The following is a 20,522-nucleotide window of genomic DNA, read 5'->3' on the forward strand; positions in this document are numbered from 1 at the left end:
GCCGTTCCTGCTTTTAGCGTCGCCGATCGTGAAGTGAATCATTTTACTCCGATCCGGCGCGACCAGAAGTTGGATTTTTCCTCCTCATTCTTGAAGTGAAACGTTTCGCTCACTTAACGCTGTAAAACGAAAGAAAAAATCAGCAATGGAATAAAAGGACTGGCTATTCTCAGAAGAGGCAAGTACATGTATATTCATGTGATTTTGTAGACAAAACTTTGCTCATTTGCGGCTGTTTTGCAATAAATTGATTTCTTGCTGCGCTGACACGCAGTTAATACTGCTAACTTCAGAGTTTTCCTTTTAGCTCATTTTTTTTTCGGTTCATGTTCATTATTTCGATCCCTTGGCGTTTTATTTGCTAATCTGGTCCAATTTTGCTTTCCAACAGCGGGAAAAAGAGCAAGGCGAATAGCGGCGAAAAAGGACTGTTCTAGAGGCGGCACATTATAAACAGCGGATCTGATCCTCGAAGAAACGTTGGATTTTTCCTCTTGAAGTGAAACTTTTTGCTCAGTTAACGTTGTAAAACGAACGAAAAAAACAGCAATGGAATAAAAGGACTGGTTATTTCCAAAGAGGCGAGTATATTTAAGCTTAAGTGTTATATGTGATTTTGTTGACAAAACTTTGCTGTCGACTTTTGCAAGTTATTTTTTGGCAGTGTTCACACTGCAACATGTTTAACTTAAGCTACTGCTAACTTCAGAAAAGTCTCTTGAGCTCATTTTTCGGTCCATGTTCGTTATTTCCCCTGGAGTTTTATTTTCTAATCTCATTCCATTTTGCTTCATGTAAGAAAATTTGATTCTCACTGGTAAAATAGTCAGTGAAACAAACGTCTCGTTAAACACTTTGTTGTCGTTATATAGCTAGCATAAACTACTGACAGGTTTTTCTCGCATATATTTCTAATTTTTGCATTTATTTCTGACAATCTTCACAGAGAACAAACACAAATACTTTAAAGGATAGGATATGTCTTTTCAAAGAACGTCAAAAGCGAATGTAAAATTAGTCATTATAGTGTGACCTCATTTTCATCATAACATCAAGCGTACGCAAAATTTGTTCGCTTGTTTGTGCAAATTTTTGAAGATCGTCATTTAGTTTATCTCTGTTCTGATTGTTGTGAATTATCCCAGTTTTTTTTTATATATTACTCCAGGTTACATGTATATTTTAAGTCTGTTTCATGGTTAGTGTAGCCTTTTTCTCTGAGGTTTATGGTTGATCAACAAAATTTGCCTAAGACAGTGACAGTTCGCCTCAATCATCTTTAAAACTTAAAAGAATGATAACAACAAAATAATACTTTGAGCGTGAAGAAAACTATCAAAACTCGATAAATAGCCAATCCCGTCCTGAATATTTTCCTGTACAGTGTACATAATATTTTGATATTTTTTTGTACCCCCCACTCACATCTATGTAGCTTTAAGAATGTCAGTTCTGCTGAAATGGGTTCTCAGGTTTCAAGAGGACACCTTACTTACTACATGTACACCTTAATGTACCTTATTGTATAGCCGATAGTATTTTTATTTGCATGAGGCCGAGTAGAATTAAGGTTTAATTTTCAAGCGGCAGGGGTATTTTGCAGAACACCAAATGTTGAATCTATAGAAGTCCTTTAATGCAATGGCTGTCATAACAACAAATTAAAGCTAACTGTCTGTATAATCAGTGTTAGCCCTAAACAGAAAAGAAATGTGCTTGACCTTCATAACTTTGTTTGTTGCTTAATAGGTGTCTTGCGTCCAAGCGATGTAGAGCATCCGGTTTAAACTGTGGATACCTAACCCCCACATCAAATTAGCTTATATAGAGCCGGCTTATTAAACTATACCAAGAATTTTGAAATAAAATGAATTGTCGAATTTTTAGCGCTGTTTTCTTGAATCAATTTTTTCACTTGAAGGGGGCACTTGCTAAAACTCAAATGGAATTTGTTTGTTTACCTTCAATTTTGGACAGTAGCTAGTTTAACATATAAGGAACAAAGACGTGTCGCCAATTTTTTCTTTTGAAATATTTTTTCTCCAAGTGATTTTTATACAAACATTTCACATTTCTTTTATGGTATTTCGAAAATGTTCTGTAACTTTTCACTGCAATTTAATATCACAGAACGCAGACATGTTTTTTTTGCGCTTTGGGTGTACCGGAAACTGAGGAGCAAATTAAATTAGCGAAAAACAAAATTAACTTGACTTGTAGCCGTTTCAAAGGTGATTCGGATGCTCACATTTAGAGGTGGTAAAAAATTCGACAATTCATTTAATTTCAAAATTCTTGATATAGTTTGATTAAGCCAGCTCTATAAGCTTTAATTTGATATAGGGGTTTACATCTACAGTTTAAACCGGACATGCTACATTGCTTCGACGCGAAAGACTCCTAAAGGTATACGGTAACCTTACTGCTAAACTGTTATAGGTGGCGTAAAATGCAACATTCGGCGTTCAGCATTCTGCAAAATACCCCTTCCAGTTAACAACTAACAATATTCTAAGTACTTTTCTATACTATTTAGGGTTAAGCGATTTACCAATAATAATTATGGACTGCAGTGTGTCCACTTCTAGTGCTGCACTTTTTATTTGCCGGCAATGGTATTCACACTCACTATCATCATTCTCACTCAGCATCCCCTCAGTTTCACTGCACCATGTTTCACCCACAACAACAGTGTCGTCAGCTCTCCACCTTTTTTATCATGATCATCAGATGTGGGTTTGTTAGCTCGTAAAAGACGCTGGCCTGGGACTTTCATTGTCGCTAATGTCTGTCCCCTTTGCTTCTTGTAGATGACTGGTTATTAGCACAATCCTTTTCATTTTTCAATTTTTTTCTTGTATGGAAGAGAGTGTTTTTTCAAGAGAGTGTTAAGTTAAAAAAAAAAAGAGATTTTAACCCTCCAGATAGTAGTAACTCTTCCCAATTGTTATCCTCATTCTCTGTTTCATCGCTTCTCAATGGTTGCTTGACTTTGCAAATCTTTGGAAAAATGGAGATGTTTTGAATGCACTATAGGTATATTGTCACTAGCTCCTCAGAAACCACAAAAACCACAAACTATAGTAGAAGAAAAGTCTGCAATTTCTGTCGCTGTGTTCAGCTTTCCTTCATTGAAGGAATTAGGCATAAAGTCATCAACAGTACTGGTCATGCTGTTCCATCTAAAGAAGTAGCCGGAGATTCAAAGACATTTTAATTTGTACCTTAACTTCTCTTTATCCAGGAAAGGGCATGGAATTCTGCCCATTATGGAGCCAGCCAACCATTTTCACATGAAGCACACTGCTGCTCTTTCTTAACCTTGCAGGTGTCTTTGACAATTTCCATGTATAACTCTAGCCACAAATTGTTGCAAAATAATAATTATAGCCAGGTACATGTTTTTTTGAACTTTCAGATGCCTTCAAGTAATCTTGATTAGCTGGGTCCTGTTGAAAAAAAAACCTGCCTTCCCCTCCCTCTCTGTTACAAATTCCCTTATGTAATCTGACAACAGGTGCATCGTCAATGTGCAACGCTATGTCATGCATGAGCAACCCTCCATGCATTTCTTTTTATTCTTTATCTTCGTAATTTCATAGTGAGTTAGTCACAGTCGTCTTCTAAATTTCTAGGTCTGACTTGTCATGAAATCTTTGAAAATATTCCATTTTATAGAACCGCCATTGGTAATGGCATCTCAGCCACCTGCAGGATTAGTCCTTTCCAGCCAGCTTCCCCCCAGTCACTGCTTTCGTGTGCTTGATGAATCCTGATGTGGTAATCAGACTTGCAAATTCTGGACAATTCGGCATCTCGTAAACCTGACCTCATCAAACAATAGCATTATCCAAAACGTGAACTTAGGGAAAAATTTAAAAATCATCATAGGCCCCCATCTGCTTAAATTATGAACCCTCACTTAGGAGTGTTTTAAGATTTGGGCACAAAAGCCATGCACAGAGGGTGTAACCTTCACTGGTAGGTTTAGATCTTGTGTTTTAGCTGTAGCAAAAAATAAATTGATGTAAGCTTTTTATTTACCATCACAGATCATGACAGATGTGATGAAAACACAGTTTGGCTCATGAATCACTTTGTTAATGGACGTTCTTGTTGAGGCAGTTCATAAACTTGTAAATCATCCATTCTTGTGTGAAAGTTTTTGTGCACTTTTTCCATCAAGGGATAGATCCAGTTGTGTATTAAATTGTTTACCTTTTGATAAATGTTGATGTGATGGCAGGAACCAAATTGAATGGGCACTCGCTGAGCATATAAAATTTTTCTTCAGCAGTAAAGATTTTAATTAGTTGGCCAGGCAGGGCTATTGCTCTAGCATGTTGTGTACAACAGAGATTGGCCACTGGATGTCTGGGCCTACAATAGCTGCACGTTAAGCAACAGTTAGCACTGTCACTCAATCATTCTTATATTATAACTATTCAGTTGATGGAGGCTACAGAAATATGCTGAACAAGGGGCATTCCCTGTATACTTTACGGTGCAACGAACTCAACTGGGGCCACCCAACATTGATCAGCCAATCATAGGTCACGTTTACAACAAAGGAGTCTGGCTTTGGTAGTTGGTAAACCAATCAAAAACGAGAACATGTCTTTAAATTTCAAAGTGTCGGTTTTATCGGTGGCCCCGGTTGAGTTTGTTGCACTGTCTGTAAGACAAAACCTCACCTTACCTTTGGTTAAATATATATATATTTTACAAAGCCTGAATATCAGCTGTTTCCCATCTCTCACCAATCATCTAGAGAGGAGATGACTGATATTCAGGCCATGTTTAATGCAACCAGACCCTGGCTTCTTTTGAAGACTGTGATTTAACAGATACAAGGTCAAACTTCTTATCAGCCATCTCTTTTAATTGAAAGAAAAATTTAAAACTTGGTAGTGGGTAATGAATTATGAAATATGTACAGTTATTTATTTTTACAGTGCAATCTTAGTTATTTGAACTCTCAATGTTTTTCAGCACTCCCAATTCTTCAAGAGCAAATAGTTGTTAAAATTCTCTTGGATTTGCTTCAGTCAGTTTTTTGCCTCCTATTTTTTGAACAAAATTCATTTTCACTAGGAAGTTAAAAAAAAATTGGTAGAGTACTTCCACTGAAGTGATTGTCACATAACATTATGAAAATGTTAATATACCAAGTAAATTGTTTTCTTTTAGTTCCTTTTGAATATCCAATAATAACTGTTAATTTTCATGGGTTTTGTGACATGCAGTAACCAGTGCTACAGTTTTGTACACCTTATCACATAGTCTGGTATAACTTTTTCAGTAACATTTAAGGAAAAACACTAGGTAAATATTATTTCCCTTTTCCATTCTGTCCAGGGTTTATGTAAAATCTTTATTTATATGAAAATAGTTTAATCCACTTATTGTTTTGGAGAATAAAGTGATATAATGCTTTTAATTTGCAAATTATATTTCAAGCAAAGTATATGTTGTACATCATTTTGTGAATTCAGAAGAGTACTATTGCTGTACATGCACTCAACTCTCTTTGGGCACTCTTGTTCCTTCTATTTTTTTCTCTCGGAAAAACAGGATAATGAAAATTAAAGTAAGGAATATTTTTTAGAGAATGCTTATTAAAATTAATGTTATGATACATGGTAGGTATTTTGCTGTGTAAAAATGAATGGGACTTCTCAGATGAGGTGCTATCCATAAACTGGAGTGATGAGTCTGCAGGAGTGAAGTGTTTAGCGGTCTAATGACTTCTTAAATTGGGATTTTGCTTGTAAGGACAAAAGGTTAATGGGTTGGAGCAAGGCCTGCTCCTTAATTGAGAAACCAGAGAATAAAATCTGCGGTGTAAATTTTTGTGGTGGAATGAAACCGCTTAGTTTTCTGTTCAGTGTTACCTCAGTAAGGAATTGTGGTCCATGAAAGGTAAAGAAAAACTCTTTGATGGACTAAAACCTATGACCCCAGGATTTTTTATCACTGATGGACCAAAATTAAGGACGGTGCCTACTAATACCGAAGTATTTTTGTTTGGTTTATAACTATGCGGGAAAAGCAGATGTTAGCAAGGGCTATTGGAATCTAAACAGAAAATTGGGGGTAACCATACATTTTTCAGAGATAACTAAGCAATAATATCTCTAAAAAGCGCCAAAATATAAAGCAATGTATGGGATTTTTTCCTAAATTGACGCCTAATTATTTCTGAAAAATGCATGGTTACCCCCAATTTTCTTATGAGATACCAAAAGCATTTGTCAAGTTCTGCTTTCTCCGTATCATGGGTTTTAAACCGCGCAAAAATATTCCTGTATTAGTAGGCACCACCCATAGGAATCTCGAGATGCGCAGAACGTATGCGCAGTAACAATAGTAGGCACGGTCCTTAATCTCGTTACTAGGGTAATGCAAAATTTAAGTGGTTTCCTTCCCACACAGAAATTTACACTCCAAGGAGAATTCCCTGATTTCTCAGTTGTATACTCAGTACTGCACAACGCAAAATGTCATTATCCCTTAATTGTTGTGTTATTTCCAACTTTACTCCAAGTTAACTCTCGTGTAGCCAAGTGTAGAAAAACTGCTGGGGATAACCGGCTCCCATAACTGCCTGATGGATTTTTTTTTTGGTAAAGATTTTGACAGCGACAGTAGAGGATTTATACACAATTGTTATTTGATTCTATGTCAAACAATTTACTAACTTAATAATTAAGTTAGTAAATTGTTAGTAAAACCAGGTACAAATGACTAGGGACTGAAAAAAAAAATTTTCCCTTGAATAATTAGACTTATGACATTTATTGCATTCAACATAGAAAGAACACACTCCTTACACAGATTGGAGTTGAGATTGTGTGGGAGAACCAAAGTTGATTGCCATGAATGAAAGGATATTGGGACATACATGTGTATATCTGGCAACCCCTGTAGATTTTGCAGGGGCAGATGACATCACCAAATTGGCAAAGGAGAGAACCTACGCTAGGATCAAGGTTATCAAACGCACTCTCTGATCCACTTTTGATTATTACTAGTTTCCATATATACAAAGTAGCAAAAGGAATTCACAAGTGATTGTTGTTTTGACTTTACAATATCAAGAATAACAGGCAGCCAATTACTGCTGTGGTTTCTCTGAACAAAATGGTATCACTTTGCACTCTCAAAACAATGGAACTAATGTGATTGACAGGAAGTTATGAAAGGTTCCTGTTTTCCTATCCCTACCGAAACAAATGGGAAAAATTATACAGCATTCTTAGATTAAGTTAAGAGCAAGAAAGACATCTTGACTCTCTTGTAAATTAATATCAGTTGCATGGAACTGACCATTTAGTTTGAGTTTATACAAAAACCAAAATAAGCACACAAGAATAGCTATCAACCTGGGAATAACAGAAATTTTTAAAAATGAGCTTTTCAATCTCATATTTATTGAATTAATGAGCTACAACCGTGCAATAAGAAAATATAAAAATGGCACAAAGCTAATTTGACTTGAAATATTTCTCCTGTATTCAAACATCTCCAATACGCATCTCCCTCACACAGAACCTAAACATAAAAAAAATCATTCAATTTGACTAGAAAAAGATGAAATTTTAAATATTTTGCAAATCCCTATAACTTATAATGACTCGTTTTTCAATTGCTCTACGGTGTACCAGTTTGGAACGATCTCCTAGTATTACTAGACCACATGAATTCATATAACAACACTGGCCTACTATTGTCCGTATTAGCTTGCAATTTTAATATTATCTTGATTAAAGATTTCTTTTAGAAAATTGCTCCCTCGTCAGAAAAAAAACAACACTACAAACAGTTTAAAGGTGTGTATGCATACATAAAGATTTGAAGTTATCTTACCTCCTTGATTGACGGAGCTGTCGGACCTTTCGCCTTCCACCGACACAGCAAAACCTCTTCTACTTTTGACATTTAAGCTTATCACACTAAAAGTTTTCCTTCAAATCTGCTGTCAAAACGGAACATTTCCACACAGTCGTGCAGGAAAATAAGATGAGGCGTAGGAAAAATTCGATGCTTCCAAACCTGAAAACTTATGCAGAAATTAATCCTTTTTTTTATCCACCATCCTAATACAGGAAGATGTCTGAACACTGCTACTTTTATCCTGTTTTATCCAAATCTCTAGAAGCAAAGACTAGCAAAGACTACTACAGTAAATCGCCTCTTCGCATGTACTCGTAGCCCGCGTTACCCTTATCCAGGGTAGGTACTTCATATATGGTAATTATTATGTCCTCAAATAATTACCATATATGAAGTACCTACCTTATCCAGCGCCCGTTCCGCTGGATAAGGGTAATGCGGGCTCTGAGAACATGATTGCCGCCATTTTTTAAATGAAGAATCTGGGTACTAGGAGTCCAGTATCAGGAATCGGAGGACCTTAGATAACATAGTCTCCTTCGCAGCCGTTATTAGTGTCGTCACGCTACGCTCCGTGGGGAGGAGCGTTGCGTGACGACTGCGAAGGAGACTATAGATAACAAGGACTGCAAACCAGATTTCGAGAGCCCAGCGCTTTTCGCGAAAACATGGTTTGGTGGGGGTGCCAATTCTCGCGAGCCCACAAACCTGGTTCCAATCCTTGTTATTTAAGGATTATGGATTTTCCTAGGAATTTCATTCCCACTCAAAAACGCGCGTGGGCTCTGTGGACGAGATTGGGGTACAAGCGCAAAGATCAACCAATCACCAACCCTTGCTCGGTAAAAGGAAAATTAAGAAAAAATGCCCTCTGTTACAAAAAATCAGCCTTAAATAATTGTGCTCTCTATATTACCAAGAGCCGATGATCATGGGCTCCTGGTATTACATTGTTGATGGGGAGTTTGCTGCATATGCATTAAAAATATATATAACTTTAGAAAGGATGAGGAACTACGTCCATACGATAAGCAGATTTCTATAAATGCTATCAAAAAAAAAATTGGAGCTCCGCTTTTAGGCTTGGCTAAATATATATATTATAAACAAAATAAGAAAACTGAACCTTGCTGACATTTTAATTAATAACCGCAATTGCTGTAATCTTTGTAGTCAATAGAATCATTTTAGTTTTTAAATTTTAATTTTATCTTGTACATAAGCAATACAGGATCTCCCATATTCGTTAATTTTAATCACTTTCTTGTAAATATCTAACTTTAACTAGTACGAATAGTGATGTAAGTCATTAGAGAGATTTAAAATCGCATAAACTTGAGACAAACGTGAGATTCGCGTTTATGTTTTCTTGACAAAATTAGTACACAGGTGAGAATAGTGCAAAATAATTCTGATCTTTGACGCTAACGCAAAACTACTCAATTTTACTGAGAAACTGGAAACAGTGAGCGGGAAATGCATGCAGGGTAAACATGGTCACGTGGTCATTTCTGCCGTTTGCAGTTTGGCGTAAACGTAATTCTAAATTTCCCTATTATCATTTCCAATAAATTCCTACGAGAAGGCATACGGCTTAACTTCTATCCAATTACATCCATTTCATGCATGCAACTTTGTCGAAGATAGAGGTTGGGAAAGGAAGCTCTACTCAAACAGATGCAATATACTGGGCTCTCATGACCACATGTAGAACGATTCCACGTGTTCTTGTTGATGGTTTTGGCGCAAACTTTTACGATCAACCAAGAGAAGTGTTTCCGCTATGATAATCAACCACCGTGTGGAAGAAAGTAAAACGAACGTTTGTACACGGTTCGGCTTCTTCTATAATTGATGGTGATTCCTCTCCAGCAGCCTTTGAAGTTTCCAACGTTTCACATGCGTCCCTCAATTACGATGCAAAACGTAATATTTACGGGGGTGGTATTCAGTGTTGAAATAATTAGGCTAGAACATTCTATTAGCCTCAGTGCAGCACGTGCCCACAATGTTACATAATGCTGTACAGATGATAGATCCCTTTCATCAGAACTTACTGTACATCTTTCAAAAACATGCAAACTCTAAAGTTCATGATTCAATCAACGGTTACATTACTCACTACCAGGGAAGTGTTCAGTAACATAAAACATGCACAACAAGTGCCATGTTTGGGATATGGTTTTTAAACGTTTCGGGCTTGGCCCGACATCAGTGGAAAAAACAAATTCGTTGAATCCGGTGTACTCACTACCACCAATTATCAGAGAAAAAAAAAGGACGTGAGCTCATTAGGGTCCACAGGTCAGGATGACGGTCTGTGATTGGTATCATTTGAGGTATTTTAGCCATAAGGGATAACTGCCCTCAAAATTATAGGGATATGGGATAACCCAAACTCCCCTCAACCAGGGCCTCTAGTGAAGAGCAGAGTAAACATATACGACTCTTTTATAATTCAACTTAAATTTCTCTAAGAGATCGTTGTTGTAAGTGATCACTCTGTTTCATTTTATTCAATCGTTTAGAATTTTTTGGTAAGCGGCAATTTCATTTGGCAATCACGAATTCAGGCCATTTGTGAGAGCTTCAATAGTACATTTTTCGAAAACTAAGAGAGTTGGTTGGACTTGACCTCCTATACACAGGATGCTATTGGCCTTTTTTTTTTTTTTTTCCATTTCACTTCTTTTTCCCTTTCTTCTTTCCCTTGTTGTCCTGTTCATTTGGATCTTTTCCCTCTGCGATCGCCAACTTTTTCTTCAGTGCCAGAAGAATATCCACTTCGGCGTCTATAGCGGCTTTTTCAGCCTTGTCTGCCTTTAGCTTTCGCACTTTCTCACCCTAAAAAAACAGCGGTGTTAAGAGGCGTATAACGCTTATTTTGGTGTCATTTTATTTGGTCAAAGCTAATCAGTAATCGAAGGACCCTGGCGTTCAAGCACAATATCAAAAAGTGGATTTGCTCAGCTGAAAAGTGAGGACACATTAGGAGAAATGTAGCAAGGCCATGAAGCGACAACAAGCCCCTTCGTGTGCACTACATAGGATGGACAGATGAATAACTCGTTATTATTGGATATTTTTAGTTTGTAGCGGTGCACACGATGCCATACAAACTTTGGGTCACTTTGGTCTCGCCGCATGCGGCAAAAATCCAATCTAGCTGAATTTCAGACAACATGTGGTGGGGTCAAAATTTTGTCCCTGCAACAGACTTTTTTTTGTGAAGAAACGGGGATGTAACACGAGGGAGAACTGTCCCTACAACATGCCCACGCTTCAGAGACCCTGCGACATTTCCCCTTGTGTGAACTGACTTAAAAGAATTGGTGCAAGCTCCGTAAGCTAGTACTCACGTTGTATAAACGACTTATGGCTATAGGGGTTCTATGTATTAGTTTACATTGCAGATAAATTACACGCTTTCTGCTTGTCATCCTGTTTCAATCGTGTTCATCACAGTTTATCTTTCTACCTGCACATCAAATGCGTCCTTGTTGAGATGTACGAATACATGGATTCTAACCCCCTGCAATGCTGTAGGCATCAGTTCATTTATTAAGTGGCGTTTGCCCCAAATTAGTAAATCAACTCTAAAAAAGTTCGTTACAGTGAGACATGTATGGTGTGTATAGTTTAGTGAGAATGGAAGGAAACAACTAATCTTTAGAAAGGGTTCAGTTAACATTATGCACTCGTTTAAAGTCGTCGCACGCTGTGGAGACAATTTAATTTAGTGAAAATGGAAATCGCAGCAAATGTAGTTAAGTTTAATGAAAGTTTTAACTTAACACAGTATTGGTAGCAAATGGTTTGTAAATAGTTTGGAAGAGTACGAAAAAATCCTGAGGTGAGTTTGTTACAGGTGTTCTGCTAAGGTAGCATTGTTGTGGTGCCTCACCTGTTTGGTGACATCAGCTTGCAACGTCGCCACATCAGTGCTAGCGGTATTCTCGTTGGGAGTGTTCGTGGTTTTTGATTTATCGCTCGCACCTTGCTTTTTCTGTTTATTCCCGCCATACTTCGCACGGAATTGGTCCGCCAGTGAGGCATCGATCTTTTGAAACAGCGGATTCGGCTACAAGGAAAGGTTTACACCACGTTACAATGAAAACCCGTTCATAACTGGCTTGATGGTTACACTCAAACGGACTGAAATCTGGCTAGCTTTTGTGTATTAGGTTAAGAACGTTAGCAGGAAAGCAATTATTTGGCTTTGCTTCTTTGCTATGGATTTTTACACTTGTTTTGTTTTGCTATAAAACTCAAATCGATAAGTACTTTTGATTCGGTTTCTCTGTATGGTGACAGAAGGATTTCTTCAATTACAAATATGATACTTATTATATATGGGCTTTGTATATATCTAGGCTAGAAATAGTCTAGGAATAGTCAGGAAGATGGTCCCTTCTTCTGTTATTGCGCATATGTTCTGCGCGTCTCAGGATGGTCCAGAAACTCGGGTTTCTTAACTATGAGATGCATACTAATTCAAAGGTATTTTTACGAATCACAACGCAGGAAAAAGCAGATCTTAGCAAGAACCTAAAAGAAAATTGAGGGTAACCTCGAATTCTTCAATGATAATTAAGCTTCAATTTGTGTGGGAAAAATGTCATACATTGTTATGAAGTTTTTAAAAACCTTTTAGAATTATTGTTGCTTAATTATCCCATGAATATGCGTGGTTACATCCAATCTCGGATTCGAATTGTCCTTGCTAAGATCTGCTTTTCCCGCATAGTCATAAACTGCGCAAAACGACCTTTGTATAAGGAGACATTCAAACCTTCAGGTTGTACGAGTGTGGGTAGATGTCAGAAGACTCCACCACTGGCATGTTTTGAAACGCAGAGGAATTCCACTTAAGGTTACTTAATGAGTTTGCAAAAACTAACATTCGTGCTGAATCTCGCCAACAGTTTATCGTGGACGCAAACACACAGTTATTTGCATTTGCCACTGACAGTTTACAAACTTTAGCTTCTGTTCTAAACACGCATCAAGAGGGTTCAATCATTAAGATTTTTAACAAGTGTTGCGCATTCTTACCTTCCCGATTTTGTGACCAGGCTGGAGATAAGGGATGAAACTATCCAACAGAACATTTCCTTCATCCGTAACCTTAAATAGTAAAAAAAAAAACCCTGTTTAATTACGGAGTCTTTTACGCGCAAAAAGTTTTATTCTTCCTTCTTTGCAGATGATATAATGCGAAACAGCCATAGTAATCTCTAATATGACGTACTCAATTCCTATTCCGAGGGAGAACGTCTAGTACACCTGGTGTATGTTCAGTACTGTGGGTGAAATATTGAGGACGAGAGAGCATCTAAACGCCTTTGTCTCCAAGGCTGGATGGCATCATCTGGCCTCCAATTAGACCTCTATTTATGCTGCCAATTTGCATGAGTTATTGGAGAAGACCTAACATTCCTTTCTCTGCAGGTTCACAAGTACTGCACGTGTAGGGATTCGACGTGATTAAAAAAAACAAACAAACAAAAAACGATGAATCAGCTCGTGTTTGGCTCAAGTTTTCCCACCTAAACAGAATACTTTTTTTTGCCTGGTTTTGATTTTTAAACTTCCTGGTGATTCCGTTTTAGCGAGGAGAGAGAACCAAGGAAAATATTAGGAGGAACTTTGGGAGAGACTGGGGCCAACTCTCCTTCCCAGTGTCCTCTCATCCTCTTTCTGGTGACTCACTTTTTCGCTACAGCCCTTCCAAAATTTTCTACTTCGTAAAGAAGCTGGATCAAGCGAATGTAGCAAAAGATGACTGCTAGTTGCTACAATCTTGGACAGTAATGTTTTTTTTGTCGATCTACAAATTCCAACACTGTACAGTGCACAGTGATATATCACCCCAGACGGTGTTTTCCTTAACGTAGATTGAAATATATGCGCACAATTCGCATTTTTCTCACTAAGTTTTGTCCTAAATGTCTTAAATACATTTGTTCAATATACGAGACGAGCCTACCTGCAACTGTCTCTGAATCTCATCACTGATCCCAGGCATGTACGGATGAATGAGAACTGACAACAACCACGACAAGTTTGTCGCCAAACCTAACACTGAGCCGGCGCGTGATCTAGGTAAACAGCAACAGAAATCACACAACATACATTTGCTGTGCAGAGCCACTGCACATACGGCATACGGTATAGTAGCAGGAAGGAAACAACTCATCTCTAGAAAGAGTTCGGTTAACATTATGTGTTCGTTTAAAATCGTAGCTCACTGTCGAGACAATTTAATTTGAGCCATTAATATTTCGGTAAGATATGGCATTTCGTGATACTCGACCAGGACGAGTGCCATTGTAATCTCTGCTCTAACTAGAGCTAGTGTAGACGCAATGTATTGATAAGTAAATACGAATTAGGCGTTGCAGAGAAAACAGCCTCTACAAGTATTGTCCATCAGTCGACATAAATCAACTGATTTAATTCGTTTCTTGAAGATGTGTACAGATTAAGAAGATTTGAAGAAGTGGTTAAGTTTTGACCAAATAAAAGAACCTATTAAAGTAGCTTATGCTGTGTTTAACATATGTTCACTGTTACCTGTCTGATTCGCCTCCCTTGACCAGTACCCAGGGTTTGTTGGACTGAATGTACTGGTTGCCAAGTTTGGACATGTTCAACACATCCCTCAACCCTTCACGCACCCTGCAATGGAATAATACACATGCACGTGACCATCCGCCATTTTCCTTACTTTTTGAAATTTATGATTTGTCAGTTTTAAGTAAGCTAAACTGAAAATGAATTTCGGGATCAAACCTTTACCTTTTACCTTTATTAAGTTAGTAAAGCCGGTGAGGGATCACACTAACTAGATACAATTATAATAAATGAATGAATAATACAAAAACGCTATTCTGAATAAGAGGTTGGCGATATTAGTACATAAAAAAAGGCACTTTCTCCCAAAACGTGGCCAACGATGGAGCGGTAACTGTCAGCCGGGAGCTGATTCCAGTCCCTTGAAGTTCTCGGCAAAAAAGAAAATTTGAAGCATTTTTGGAGCTATAGGACGTCTGAAACGATACTCTAAAGTACATATCACGGAATCCTTTAAGGTCCAGTAGTGATCAGCTTCAAATTTGTCCTAAAACTACCGCAACTTCATAGAGCATAAAGATCAGGAGAATGAAGTTAATGATGACAAAAGACAAAATGTTTTGACGATAGAGATTCTCCCAACCAGCGCCATAAGTAGTATATGGAGAGCAGTAAGAGGACATGCATACAGCTGTAATTAACAATTATTCCACGAGCACGCGTTGAATATGAGATGATAGATGGTAGTCACTGGTCCCTGGTTCGGCCTATACTTGAGTACGCGGCTCCTGTTTGAAGCTCGTACTTGATTAAGGATATTGTGGCGCTGGAAAAGGTTCAAAGAAGAGCTTCGCGACTTGCTTTAAGGCAGAAACGTGGGTGGCGAAATGAGTTATGAACATCGTTGTAGCATATTGAAATGGCAAACATTAGAGAAGCGAAGAGAATTTCTACCTCTGGTTCAATGTTATAAGATAGTTTTTGGCATTGATCACCTCTCTTTCCCAGATTTCTTTGAGTTTGCCTAAAGTACTCGTACAAGAGCTAACCACGACTATAAACTTTACTTGAGAAGAGCGGTTTGTAATTGCTACAAATGTTCTTTCTTTATTCGCATTGTAAGAAAATGGAATGACTTGCCAGGATATGTTGTACATGCCGAATCATTATCTGTTTTTAAGAGTAGACTTAAAATTTACTTGAATATTTATTGAATCAGTAGCCATCGAATGTTATCTAGTTCTAGAAATTTTAAAATATTTTTGCAAGTTTTTAGTTAGGGAAATTGTTTTTGTACAGGGTTAACCTCACGGTTTCCCTATTCAGGATGTTTTTGTATTTGTGTTGAGGCCTCCTGAATAAAATGTTATGTTATGTTATGTTACGTTACGTTATGTTACGTTACGTTACGTTACGTAACGTTACGTTATGTTATGGTAACTTCTGTGGCATAAAGCAACAAGGAGTATTTCTAGCCCCCTTGAAGGGACGCTAGGCCATTTTTAGCTTTCATAACGATTGGTAGAGAGCAATTTATACAAGCCACAGGGAGTGATAACGTGGAATAAAGTTTCTTTATCTAAAAACAATCAAACACCGTAAAAAAAAACAAAAACAAAAAAAAAAAAAACAGAGACCAGACCCAAACCACCAACCTAAAGATTGGCCGTCTGATGCATTAGCTACACATGTATCTAAACTAGCCGTTCTATTGTGTACAGTCGAACCTGTATATAACGGCCCTGTATTAAGCGGCCACCCTCTATTAAGCGACCAGTTCTTAAAGTCCCGATTTTTCGCGCATACAAACGCTGTATTTGGTACCTGTATTAGGCGGCCACCCTGTAGCAGTCCCATGTTTGTCTTTCTTTGTTATTTTTACCTGTATTAAGCGGACACCCTTGAATAGAAAAGCCATATGTACAGTACCATGGATAACAGAAATTGTCGCTGGGAGTGCCGACAGTCAACGACTTGCTCTACAAACAAAAGTTTCAAATTCCGAGGTGCCAAACGCACGTGTCCCACTTGTTTAAGTCGCTGTAATTCTTACCCTATTCCTATTTTAACTTGAAGAATTTTATTATATATTGTGTTACTTTTAATTAGCAACATCACCGTTATAACTCCACTTCCATCGTAACAACTATGAAATGACGGAATGAGATATTTTGTTGTGAACTGCAAGTCACGTAAGTAAGTGAGTTAGAAATACAGTACTGTACACCTTACAAGAGTAGAGGACAATTTATTGCACAGTGCTTTTACACAATGTTACGTATATTATACCATTAAGTTACAAGTTGGCACTGAACTTTGTTTAAAGTATTGATCTCTTGAAAGAATGTTGATTGTCCTACTGTTTCCTTGCATGAAATGTTTTTGTATGATACACCATTAAATTTGACATTAGACAACGCCCAGTGAGTATTTTTAGTGACCCTGTATTAAGCGGCCACCTGTATTAAGCGGCCAGTTCCTCAAGTCCCGAGGGTGGCCGTTATATACAGGTTCGACTGTAGTATCAATTCCTCAGTTGCCATAACTACACTGTTACTTCTCATAAAATGGTTCCGCACCCCATATTTAATGATTTCCTTCATTCATGCAAAATTGGTCATGTTTAATGTTGACCACTCACCTCATGCGCTCATTGTTGTCAATGAACGACTTGAGCTCTTTGTTGACGAGTGCTATGAAATTCTTGTCATCTTCAGTTAAGTCCACGGCTGGCACGACACCATCAAAGTTGTTGTACACGAACATTAATGCTCTGAAAAACAGTAAACTCTAACAATTAGAAAACTACAATAAATAAAAATTAAAATTGTTGTACAGACTGTTGTTAATGAAAAGTTGTTTAATACACTCTCGGCAGGTAGTAAAGTAAGGCAAGCACACGGGCACTGGTAGGCAGGCATTTAGGTAAATACATAGGAAGGAAGGAACGAAGAGAGGAAGAGAGGAAGGAAGGGAGGTAGGTGGTGATAAGCTAGAGTCAGTGTGAAGGAAGGAAGGAAGGAAGGAAGGAAGGAAGGAAGGAAGGAAAGAAGGAAGGAAGGAAGGAAGGAAGGAAGGAAGGAAGGAAGGAAGGAAGGAAGGAAGGAAGGAAGGAAGGAAGGAAGGAAGGAAGGAAAGAAGAAAGGAAGGAAGGAAGGAAGAAAGGGAGAAAAGAACGAAGAGAGAGAGGAAGGAAGGAAGGAAGGAAGGAAGGAAGGAAGGAAGGAAGGAAGGAAGGAAGGAAGGAAGGAAGGAAGGAAGGAAGGAAGGAAGGGAGGAAGGAAAGAACGAAGAGAGGGAGAGAGGAAGGAAGGGAGGTAGGTGGTGATAAGCTAGAGTCAGTGTGAAGGAAGGAAGGAAGGAAGGAAGAAAGAAAGGGAGGAAGGAAGTAAGGAAGGAAGGAAGGAAGGAAGGAAGGAAGGAAGGAAGGAAGGAAGGAAGGAAGGAAGGAAGGAAGGAACGAAGGAAGGAACGAAGGAAGGAACGAAGGAAAGAAGGAAAGAAGGAAGGAAGGAAGGAGAGAAGGAAGTAAGGAAGGAAGGAAGGAAGGAAGGAAGGAAGGAAGGAAGGAAGGAAGGAAGGAAGGAAGGAAGGAAGGAAGGAAGGAAGGAAGGAAGGAAGGAAGGAAGGAAGGATGGAGGTAGGTGGTGACAAACCTAGAGTCAACACAATGAAATTAGTCATACCTGTTGATGAAGTTTCCAAAATTATTGAGCAATTCAGAGTTGTTCTTTAAAACAAAATCAGACCAGCTAAATGCGCTATCCTGTTGAGATAGAAAGCTCTCATCAGATGTGGTAGCTTCGAGGAATGGGTTCTACGCAGTTTGTTCATTTAAACCTATCAAGGCCAGCTTTTGTTTTATCAATGAAACTTGACGAGAGATAAAACGTCCAAACATGTTTCAAACATGGACTGGAAGGGATTTTCAAACGGAGGCCATCTTGGTTCCACCAAATTGTCTTTCTCAATTTTACAAAGACCTTTAAAATTGATCAAAAGGTATTGAATCCAACACATTTGACCACTGAGATGTTCTAATTGTACAGACTGAAATATAGCTTAATAAAATTCCCTGTATACGCCCCAACGAACAGAAGCCCTCCTCAACACCATTCTGATAATAGACCCTTAGCTTTTAAAGCTGTTTAGGTGATAAAGCCAGACCAATTTTGAAACGCAAACTGCTCTCTAGTAACACTCTCCCTTCGTAAACAAAACTCTGCTCGAAAATATACCCCTGAAAAGAGCTTTGAACGTTGCTATTACATTCGCAATTTTATATCTCGGATGAGCGTATTGCCAACACGAGTCGACAGGTGGGCTCACGAACAACTTGATTCGTAAGACTTTGTCAACAGACGCATAATACGGCTTCCCCAAAAACAAACAAACAAAACAAAGGAGAAGACCATCATGCACTGCGGCTCACCTGGTTTTCGGGTCTGACGTAAAGCAGGTAGAATCTCCAGATGTCTGCTGGGATACCCGTGTCGGCAGCGTCATTACCAAAAACTCCCACCCCACGACTCTTAGAAAATTTGTCATCCTCGTAATTTAGATATTCTGAAAATAAAGAAAGAATCTATTTTGTATGGACATCACATACGTTATTTGTGACCCGCCGTTTGTTAAGTTTTATTAGTACAGCGTTTAGTTTAAACCATTCAAAACTACGATAACTTCCATGAAGCTCTGAATGACGCTTTGCGCAAACGCAGTTTGAAGTTATTGCTTCGCGCAGCAATGAAAGTCGCAACAGCATAAGAACGCTCATGGTGATGACTTTAAGCACCTTTTAAACACCTCTTAACACAAGGAACTCTTAAGGCCCGTTCAAACGGTTTCAACATTTGACCAACATTCGTTCAACAAAAGTTCTACGGATGTTGGGCAAATGTTGGATGAACGGAGTGAGAACGGTTCAAACGGAATCTTACATTTTTAAGAACAAAAGAAATGTTGAATCGATGTTGAATGAAAGTTTAAACGAATTTAAACTTGATTCAAGACGCTTTTAACAAGCTTTCAACATTTTTTTTATACTTTCAACGATGTTGAACGACCTGTTCAAACACCCCCGACAGTTGGTTCAACAAAGCGTTGAACACATGTTGAAGCAAATGTTGAAACTGTTTACACAGGCCTTACGATACCAAACAATGCACATACAATTGAGCTTTCTTTACATCTTTACAGTTAAAAAAAGGGAAAAAAAGGAAAAAGGTTACATTGAATGTAAACGAAAGAGAAAGTCTCCCTAGGCATAATCATACCCGATCGACAGATTTGAGTGCATCGATAATAACCGTTACACCAGAATTTGCTCACTCCTCCCATGTGGGGTATCGCCCACAAGCTCAGGGCTAAGTTGTTCGAAGCCTGATTAACCTAATCCTGGGTTAACGACAACTTTAATTCAAATTTGATTACAAATCAAAAAAGATTCTTCAAAAAGATTTTTGTTCCTGAGTTTTGACTTAGACCTTTCTTTACCATTATCTTAAAATTAACTTTCGAAAACATTTTCAACGAGTGACATGGAAACGTCGGTTAACTTTTAGGGCAGGGATGGCGCAGTGGTGAGAGCACTCGCCTCCCACCAATGAGGCCCGGGTTCGAACCCAAACTCAGCGTCATATGAGGGTTGAATTTGTTGTTGGTTCTCGTCCTTGCTCCGAGAGGTTTTTCTCCGGATACTCCGGTTTACCCCTCTCCTCAAAAACCAACATTTCCAAATTCCAATTCGATCTGGTTTATTGTCAAGCACTTTATCCTGGGCCTCTGGCTCGGGAGATTGCGCAAGCCCTCCCCGTGCTGTTGACATTAAATTTAAATTTATTTATTATCTTTTTTAATTGTGGTTTAGCATTTATCGGTTTTCGAAACAAAGAAGTTTTTCTGGTTTGTTACCTGTTGCACTGATGGAGTTAAGAAGACTGTAATTGTCATCTGCGCCAATCAAAGTACAAGGGAAGACAACAGTGTGGAATGGTACGTTATCTTTTGCCATGAACTGATGAAGGGTGACCTAGTGACAAACAAGTAAA

The 20,522-nt window shown here is 38.3% G+C and overlaps 1 protein-coding gene across 1 annotated transcript in view; it reads right to left on the reverse strand.

Moving 5' to 3' along the window:
• Nucleotides 1-9,133: 9,133 nt before the first annotated feature.
• LOC146471286 (methionine--tRNA ligase, cytoplasmic-like) overlaps nucleotides 9,134-20,522 on the reverse strand; it is a 31,001-nt gene continuing 19,612 nt past the window's right edge. The window contains exons 21-29 of the mRNA XM_085120965.1: nucleotides 20,386-20,503; nucleotides 18,905-19,038; nucleotides 18,159-18,238; nucleotides 17,114-17,245; nucleotides 14,473-14,577; nucleotides 13,886-13,997; nucleotides 12,952-13,023; nucleotides 11,801-11,977; nucleotides 9,134-10,740 (exon numbers count right to left, since the gene is read on the reverse strand). Coding sequence (XP_084977091.1) covers nucleotides 10,579-10,740; nucleotides 11,801-11,977; nucleotides 12,952-13,023; nucleotides 13,886-13,997; nucleotides 14,473-14,577; nucleotides 17,114-17,245; nucleotides 18,159-18,238; nucleotides 18,905-19,038; nucleotides 20,386-20,503 — 1,092 coding nt within the window. The 3' untranslated portion in view covers nucleotides 9,134-10,578. The remainder of the gene's footprint in view (nucleotides 10,741-11,800; nucleotides 11,978-12,951; nucleotides 13,024-13,885; nucleotides 13,998-14,472; nucleotides 14,578-17,113; nucleotides 17,246-18,158; nucleotides 18,239-18,904; nucleotides 19,039-20,385; nucleotides 20,504-20,522) is intronic.

The sequence above is a fragment of the Pavona decussata genome, unplaced genomic scaffold (assembly GCF_977016875.1).
Source record: "Pavona decussata unplaced genomic scaffold, jaPavDecu1.1 SCAFFOLD_105, whole genome shotgun sequence".
In the NCBI taxonomy this organism is placed as follows: domain Eukaryota; kingdom Metazoa; phylum Cnidaria; class Anthozoa; order Scleractinia; family Agariciidae; genus Pavona; species Pavona decussata.